The 9,298-nt window shown below is 35.9% G+C and overlaps 1 protein-coding gene across 1 annotated transcript; it reads right to left on the minus strand.

The window, feature by feature from the left end:
* Positions 1–2,584: 2,584 nt before the first annotated feature.
* On the minus strand, positions 2,585–7,589 carry LOC117413915 (pre-mRNA-splicing factor syf2). Its single transcript, XM_034023369.3, has 7 exons — positions 7,482–7,589; positions 6,458–6,559; positions 6,055–6,180; positions 5,166–5,283; positions 3,943–4,033; positions 3,470–3,568; positions 2,585–3,076 (listed from the first exon to the last, which is right to left on the minus strand). The coding sequence occupies exons 1-7, from the start codon at positions 7,557–7,559 to the stop codon at positions 2,911–2,913; spliced, it is 780 nt and encodes a 259-aa protein (XP_033879260.2). The 5' UTR covers positions 7,560–7,589; the 3' UTR covers positions 2,585–2,910.
* Positions 7,590–9,298: the final 1,709 nt, after the last annotated feature.

The raw sequence follows: 9,298 nt of genomic DNA on the forward strand, positions 1-9,298 counted from the left end.
AATAAAACATGTCTGTATTGCAATTCATTGAGCAGAAAAGCCATTCAATTGACAATCAGGTGGCGCCAGATCTGGACAAAGATTGTGCAGCCGAGAATCTAGAATCTGCGTATTCTAGCTTGCCTGTTTATGTGACACATGAGATAAGCATGTAAATTGCCAAGTGGGCCCTCTTGGCTATAATTCTGCTATAACCACAAATCATTTTCATTTATTTTATGTTTACAAATGTGCACAAAGAAGCTGATTATTTCAATATGCAAACGCCTTTTCAGATTAGCTTGAGAAAAATGTCAAAAGTTACCCCTGCAGGCAAATCTTTTTTTGATGTTTAATTTCCTCTTAATGCTACATATATGAAGGAATTATTTTGGGTTGATCACATGAATTTAACTTTTATTTATATCACAATTTAACACACATCATCGTTGAATTGATAACAGAACTGTCAGAAGGCACAGGTGTCGTTGTCCATCCATCAACAGTCCAACGCACCTTTGACCATTGTTCCATAGTCCAATTTCTTGTGCATATTTTAGCCTTTTAGTCTTGCTCCTCTTAACAGAGGTATTCTTACTGCAACACATCCTTGAAGTCTTGATTTCAAGAGTGACCTTCGTACTGTTGATTTGATGGACAACGACGCCTGTGCCTTCTGCCAGTTCTGTTGTCAATTCAATGTGTGTCTTCTTTCTATTCCTTAAGGATATTATCTTCAAGTATTGCTCATCCTTGTTAGACAGCTTTTTGGGTCTTCCAGTCCTGGGTTTGTCAATTATATATTTCACATCAGATGACTGTATCACACCAATATCAGGGTCTACTATATCTACTAAAAGGCTTAGCTTGAAATTTGGCAGCTGATGGCCAAACTATTCTAGAGCTACTGGTTTGGGATATGGTCTCTACTGTGCTAACACACTGTAGTTTTGATGCATTGACTACAAAAACAATATAGAGCCTACAGTTTTCTCAAGGACAGGATCCATTATCAAGAGATAATAGTTAAAACAGCAGAAGGAAAACAATTCACAACATCTCTAGCCTGAAAACATCCTTCCAATCAATAATTTTCCACAGCTGCATTGCCGCTGCCTACATCCCATAGGCACAGGTTTGGGCAACTCCAACCCGGGCAGCAGTGTGGAGTAGTGGTTAGGGCTCTGGACTCTTGACCAGAGGGTTGTGGGTTCAATCCCAGGTTGGAAACACTGCTGTTGTATTCTTGAGCAAGGTACTTTACCTTGATTGCTCCAGTAAAAACCCAACTGTATAAATGGGTAATTGTATGTAATAAAATAAATAATGTGTAAAAAATAATGTAATTTTATGTAAAAATAATGTGATATCTTGTAACAATTGTAAGTTGCCCTGGATAAGGGTGTCTGCTAAGAAATAAATAATAAAAGAAAACATCAAAATCTACCTTATGGACATTCTGGCTTTGTTGTTTGTGGTGTCAGCACTATTGGCATTGTTCCTTGTGAGTACAAAAAAAGGGGTCTTTCAAACATCGGTGAGTAATGGTTTTAAAGAGCAAAATGACCCGCTAAAGCTTCATGAAGCCTTTTTGATCTGAAAATAAAGAAAATATATATTTTTTTATATACAGTGATGTTGCGGTTACTCTCATGTGGTAAGCTATATAAAAGATTTCTGTTAACAAAGATTAACTATTATTAATTGCTCATTTTTACTCCTTTACCACCTGTTTACCTTCCAGCTACATACAGTGACCCTAGCAAATTTAATTACAATGCCAGGGAGACCACAAGAAAGCAACTATTGCAAACAGAGACCAAACTTTCTGTCATTCAAACATAATTACTTCCCAACATGATTCATATGATAGCTAATTCCCTTAATGCATGTTCTTGTGAGATTAACTAACATGCAGATGTGTTCTGCCGCAGTCGGTATGTGCTTTAGAAGGATGACAGTAAGTTGGTCATGTTTTTTGGGGGACGAATGTGTGGCCTTGTGACCTGCAGTGCTACTCTTTTCCAATGCAGAACTACTAGAACCCACACATGCAGTGATGCGTCTCAATTCCACTAGGGGCAGTAATGATCCATGTAGAAAAATCAATGTATCTTCACAGAGGTCAGTTGATTTTAAATTATGAGAAACTACTCACACAGCTTTGACCTTTACTAGGAACAAAACTCACGTCATTCTTGCAAAAGCTTTGCAAGTAACTCGGGCATTCATTTTCATGTGAATTTCTTCGGCACTTTTTTGTTTTGCCTGCAAGCTATTAAAGCTTGCAGCAAAACAAAAAAGTGCCGAAGAAATTCACATGAAAATGAATGCCCGATTTACTTGCAAAGCTTTTTCAAGAATTATTGAAAGTTGTTTATGAATAAAATATTGTCTTATATTGATGCTCAAGACTGCTGCTAGTCAGAGTTTGAAAAATATATAATACATACATTAACATGAAATTGAACTTGCCAGCAAATTTTTTATGCTATGTCTTTTTAAATTGTACATCTATATTTGGCTTCTGTGTTTCCAGGAGAAATATATACCGGTATAATTATAAATATAAAAATGGTGAAATGATTTAAAAGTTAAGCAGGGAGCAGATGAGAAAAAGGTTTACTGATGAAGATACAACTTAAATTACAATATACAAAGTAAAATGAAAATAAAAGCAACATCCTTACAATAAAACAAAACTATGTTCACATAACTTTTCTATTTGTGCATACAGAAGTTCATTATAGAAACAATACCCATTATACGATATTATGAAATAGTTTGTCCTAATCACTGTTCTAAGAGGTACATATCAAAACATAATGGTACCAAAATGTAAGTTACAAGTTGTTTTGTGAAAAAAAAAAAAAAAAAAGACTATACGCAGTCTTATTTAAGAGCAATGGATCTGAATGTACACAATAGATGTTAAACTGCAGTGCCTCTCTCCAAGTTCTGCTTGATCTCAGCAGTGTATTTTCCATAGAATCTTTCTGCTTTCTTGTTGAACTTGGCATTCCTCTCATTAATGTAGTCGATATCAGCATCATCATTGTATGCTCTGCGTCTGCTGTACTTGGCTCTCTTCTCAATCCTAGAGGAAAAGAATGAAAGAATCAAATTAATAAAATAAACCATGTACAGTAAAAAAAGAAAAGAAACTGCAGTTGACCAGCATTTTTTACCCTTAAACTGATTACATAAAATCAGTTTCGAAAACTACAAGCATTTCAATCTCAACCACTTATTCCTCCTTCTCCTTTATCTCTCGCCTTTGATATAAATGATTCTTGATTCTTCACATAATGGTCAGGAAGACATCTGAAGTTCCCCAGTCTTTAAACTGGCCATGATCGCCAAAGAAGTTTCACTAGGCATTAACAGAGCTTTTGTGAAGTGCTCATCATTCTTTGTTGATGTAACGTCAACAGCTAGTCATGGAGGGAGCACTAGTCTGTATAAAATGAGAATTCAAGCGGTTTCTTACTGTTTCTCCACATCTTCTACCATCCTATCGACTCCTTCTTTTGAAGGCACGTGAGTTCCATGCAACAGGCTGTTCGATGTAGGATAGAATTCCTCTCCACTGTAACAAAATCAGTATAACAGGGCGAGTCAGAAGTCAAACCAGAATCATTGGTTATTTCCTTTTATTTCATTTGTCTATATTTGGCATCCCAAAACATGTCCTTGACCCTAATCTGATCAATGTTCTAACAGAATAGCTCAATCTCTTGCACTTACTAACGTCTAAGATGCCAGCATAGCTAGTTTATTAACTGAAATAAACATTTGTCAATAAAAATATAATCGTCTTTTATGAGCAGCAGTGTATGTAAATTCCTCAAGTCAAGTTGTGCTTAAAAGGAAATGCTAACAATAGGATGTAAGTAACCATGACACAACGAATGCATAAAAAAACATGGAAAAGTTGAGTCATGGATAATATAAGCAACGTACCACTCCTCGCGCTGTTTTTCATAATTCTCCATGTCAGGCTTAATCTGTTTAGTGAGTCTCTGATACTGACGTAACTGCGCAGCAGCATAATCTGCGGAAACAATAACACACTCAGGTTTAGTACTTTGTCAAATAAGTCTATTAATTGCTGAAACAAACGGGTAAAAATCAGTGATAAAAGCTGTTTCTAGTTAAATAAATAATAATAAAAAAACTTTTTTCCAAGTTAAATTCCAAAACACTTTTTTTGATGTCACAGATGGCTGCCATATTGAAAACACTAAAATAGTGCAATAGATTGAACTGCAGTCAATTAAAAATGACTTATCACAGATGCAACTTCCAGTTTAAGATGGAATAGGACATTAATAGTTTGGCTATATAGAATCTCTACCTTTGTTTTGCAATGTGGAAATAGACAATTTTATTTTTACAACCAGATTACTAAAACTGGAAGGAAACATTAACTATTAAATCAAATGGATATTTCCTCTATGAACCTTGTTTCATATCACAATACAGGGTGATTAGAAAGTAAGTTTACCACATCAATGTCATGGTGCGTTGATGTGGTAAACTTACTTTCTAATCACCCTGTATATTGTACTCACTTTCTTACTAATCAGAACTTCCTTTTCCTTCACATTTTGTATATGTGGCAAGGCAAGGCAATGTCTTTAGTTTATCCTCATCTTTCTCAATAAAGTAACAGTGATGTTCTTGCCATCTACACAAGCAATCGCTACCTTGAACTTTGAGCAGTAATTACTGCTGGCTGTAAAAATGCCCTAGGTATTGTTACTTGGCCACGGTTTGCTGCCGTTTTCAATGTTCCAAGAACTAAAGCCTTCCTCAATACAAATGATGGTAATACATTGAGAAGTTAACAAAAGAAATGGTACCATGTGTTGCTATGTATACATTTACTACATAGTCAATGAAACCTAAAGAGCAAGCAGCTTCAAATGTCATTGTATAGATTTGTTCCTCCCTTCTCTTTCTATGGTGTTTGAAAACATTGAGTGGTTCTGGGCTCTGATGCTCCAATACTGAATTATTTTCTTCCATGTCTGTCTTTACCTGGTTCTGAATTTGCTTTGAGATGATCTGGATATTTCTACTTGTCTAGCACTGAACAGACTTGTTCAGCTAACTGCTCTTTAAAGACTAGGGGACAAACACATTTCACATGTATAAAAGAGGGCTTTAAATGGTTTATATACCTGAAAATCCTGGGTCTGGATTCCTCTTCTTTTTCTTCCTTTCCCATCTTTCAGCATCCTCAGCACTGATATCCAGCAGCTTCACCCTGTTGTAATCTTCTCCTTTTGCTGCGCATTCCTAAAACCAACAAAGCAAGCTTCATAATGAAGGACCTCAGGCAGGCCAACATAAGATGTAAGATATCAGTTTAATCGTACAGCTGTAAGGCAACTTCATTTACAACAGATCTGTCCCTGGACTGTCATGTAAATATGCTCTTACGTGCCATTTTCTTCCAGTTATGCTCAGACTGCAATGATGTGTATAAATTGGAATCAATACATAATAGCATGCTTTTTTTTTTTTGTTTTGCCTCTCTCAGTTTCTGCATACCAAAGTACTGGATCTGAAAAGTATTTAACTTAGGTTCTAATTATTATTAAATTATTTTTAAAGATCATTGTTTTTAAAGGCTGTCCATCAATCCAGGGGTGACTGCGTATTTTTGAATATCTGTGTTTTGTAAATAACACTACCAGAAAGGTAAGTGTTGTTTCTTGTTTAACATTAAGAACGTTTGTGGCCCAGTAACACAGTGGCTTTGATAAGCACGTGGCAAGCCTACATAAAAACCTAACCAACTAAACAAATAAAATACCAGTACAGGTACTGTCTTTAAATCTAATGGTTATGTCACAATAGTGCAGAGGTTGAAACAGAGAAAAAGAAATGTTAACAAAGTGCCAGTTTTGCAATTAATCTACCTTGTGTCCATACTTAAAAAAAAATACCAAAACCTCTTCTCTGGCTTGCATGGAAAAGAATTAAACAAGACTGATCTACTTATCTTTAAAAAATGTAGCTGATCATGAGTGGCAAACCAATAACTATAGGCACAGCATCTTTTACCTTCTTCTTCTCATCTACTTGTAGTTCCCACTCTAGCCGAGCCTTCTTTGCTTCCCAGTTTGACGGCAGTTTAAGTCTTTTGTCTTCTTCGACGACTTCCTGGTGGTTCAGTTTGCGAGCTTCATTCTATTTACAAAAAAAAAAAGAAAAAAAAGTTCACCGAGATTAATGTTCAATTCCATATCAAACCGTGGTCCCTTTTCAAGCTGTAAAAGCTGTTGGGGTTATTTATTTATTACACTGCAATAATAGTTAGAGCTGAAGAGTGGAAGTTTAGTTAGATTTCTCTTCAAGTACTTTGTGTTTCACTCCAGTTTAACCAATTGTAAAAACCAAGCATTGGTCTTGAGACACACAGATCTGGGAATCATACATTATCTGTATGGTAAAGAAAATCTCTCACCCTTTTAAAATGCAGTTCCCGAAATTTTCTCAACCGGTCTTCCCTTTTCAGGGAGGCTGTGCTGCATTCAGATTCTTCATGGCTGCTGTCTGGAACTGCAATCTAGACACACATATACAACACAGCTTAACTTGACATGGGTGTATGCGTGTTCAAGTGTAAGAATAGTATTAATGTAATGGTTTTTAAACAAGAAGTCAAATGGAAATTAGCAGTTCTGTAAAGTGTCGCATAGATAACCAGTTTAACTGTGGCACTGCATTTCGGATATTTCCATATCAGCAATTAACGTACAAAATAATAATAATAATAATAATAATAATAATAATAAAGTTTCTCCGCTCAATAAAAAAGTGTACCAATGTAACAAAAGGCACATTAAAAGGTAAAACATAAACTCCACATTGGAATGTTAATAATTGTATTAATAACACATTTTACATAACTGTAAACGTTTACACTTTTTACATTTTCACAGGATACAACCTAAACCACAACAAAAGTTCTGAAAATTCTTCAGAATATCAGATTGACGCTTATGATGATTGATCACTTCCTGGCAAATTCACAAAGCATGATCTGTACTTCTTTAAGATGACTTCATAGGAAATCATTGTTTTATAAGTGGGAATGTACCACACAAGTATGAAAATACGACAAAAGCAAAAATGCCCGTTTTGGATTGCCAAAGATCACAGAACACTGGCAACACTACAACATCCCGCGGTAAAGAAATGCTTTTTAATAACTATCAGTCGTACGGAAAATTTTTACCAGCAAGTAATCAAAATCAGTCTGTGTTCAAATCGACCGTCCACGGTACCCCATCACGTTTCCATTTTGGGCCTTTTTCAAACACGCAAAATAAAACGAGAAGTGCTGTCGACCTTTATATTTTCGACAGCTAAGATTCAGACTTTTTAAAATGAGCCTAAAGACTGTTAATAATCCAATAACTACTGTGTTAACCCATGTATGTACTGTGTAGTCTTGTTTATTATTACAGACGCTTGTGTTTACTTACTTCCACACCAGACGCCATCTTGCAGGAAGTAACAAGGCAGCTGCAGGAAATTACGTTTAAAAGGGGCGGGGAGTTCATAAAGAAGCAAACCCGTCACAAATGTCTGTAGTTAAATTAGTATCAACTTCTGGCCAACAACGATCGATTATAGGGATGGAAGTAAAACAACATTGATCCATTCCTGGTTTCACTAGGAGTTTAATAAGACACACCTGAGCTCGTTATCTGTACACTGTGACTAATCAAGCGCGTATTTAAAACTTACATGGGAAACTGCTGTGCAATACGAGTCTTATTTCCATCCCTTTTTTTAAAGATGTGAATGGCAAGATAAAAGTAGTTAACAAAACATCCAACAGCTTACCTCAACAAATCAATGCCCTAAAAAGTTGCTTATTGTTCGTTAGTAGATGTGGGTCTTATGAGGATTTACCTCTCATAGCTTAGCATTGGTAGTAGGCAGACACATTTAACTTAAAAAAACACCATCAATTATCCCAAAACTACATAAAAGCAGTATTGCTTGGTCAATGGATTGATTGGCAATTTTTTTAAATTTTTTTTATGGAGTTTTCATTGTAAGGCGTCCTGGGATGCTCCACATCTTTATAGTGCTTTATAAAAGCAAATTGTATTGTATTGTATTGTATGGCACACACAAACACATCTGCCATTGAAGTCAACCTGAAAACAGAATCAAATGAAAAAAAAAGGTTGTTTTGGAAATAATATTCCGTGATGCCCCTTTTGTTTTAATTCCTGAAAACAATACAACATTTTTGTCTGATGCATCAGCACACATCGCTTCCTAAAACACCATTACATCAAGCTGAGATAGCTTCTAAATCAGGAAAACTGGCTTTGTGGGCTTCAGATCTCGGCCCGGGGCTACAAAACTAACAAAAGCACCGTTTTCATTATTTTATTACTTACTAATGTTATGCTCCGAGCACCTCACACAGCTGCCACACAAATGCTTTACAACGGAAATCATTGACAAGGCACAGAGATAAAAGAGTTTTTTTCTTTTTTTTGCATGATAGGGAAATACAAAACAGCCAGTTTGCATCCACGCCCCCAGCTATATGCATATTGTTTGAGCACAGTTTAATATCATTAATTAAATACTGTACATTCCCACTTATAAAACAATACTGATTTCCTATGAAGTCATCTGAAAGAAGTACAGATCATGCTTTGTGAATTTGCCAGGAAGTGATCAATCATCATAAGCGTCAATCTGATATTCTGAAGAATTTTCAGCAGACATATTGATAGCTTTTAAGTCTTGTCAGGGAATCAATCAGTAGTCCTTCCCACCTCTAGCAACTCCACCAGTTTATAGTGACTAGATGATGTATTACACTATGCTAGGGGGGGGGGGGGGGGGGGGGGCCCACAGGGAATATTTGAGCAGATTGGTTGTGTGGGATTAATTCTGCACTCTCCTAGGGAATCAGATCCATTTAGAGAAAATTAGAGCCAGTTTCTGGGAAATGACATGGCTATTTAAGATAATGAAGAAGAAAAGGAATATTGATGGAGCTTTGCATTTGTAGGCTTCACTGCTAATGGGATGTACCTGGTATGCATTTATAGTTTGCTTTACTGAATGCTATGATCAGTAAGAGGAACTGTGTAAAATTAACATTAACAGTTGGTAAATAGTTTGATGTTATTTCAATGAAAGCAAGTAGAAATATAATTGGGATAAATGAATACATGTATTGTGAATTCAATAGGAAATCAGATCTTTGTTATACAGTATGGAGTCGCTATATTCAAATAGTTGACAAGCAGTGGCATTGTGTGCTATG

The sequence above is a fragment of the Acipenser ruthenus genome, chromosome 25 (genome assembly GCF_902713425.1).
Source record: "Acipenser ruthenus chromosome 25, fAciRut3.2 maternal haplotype, whole genome shotgun sequence".
Taxonomy (NCBI): domain Eukaryota; kingdom Metazoa; phylum Chordata; class Actinopteri; order Acipenseriformes; family Acipenseridae; genus Acipenser; species Acipenser ruthenus.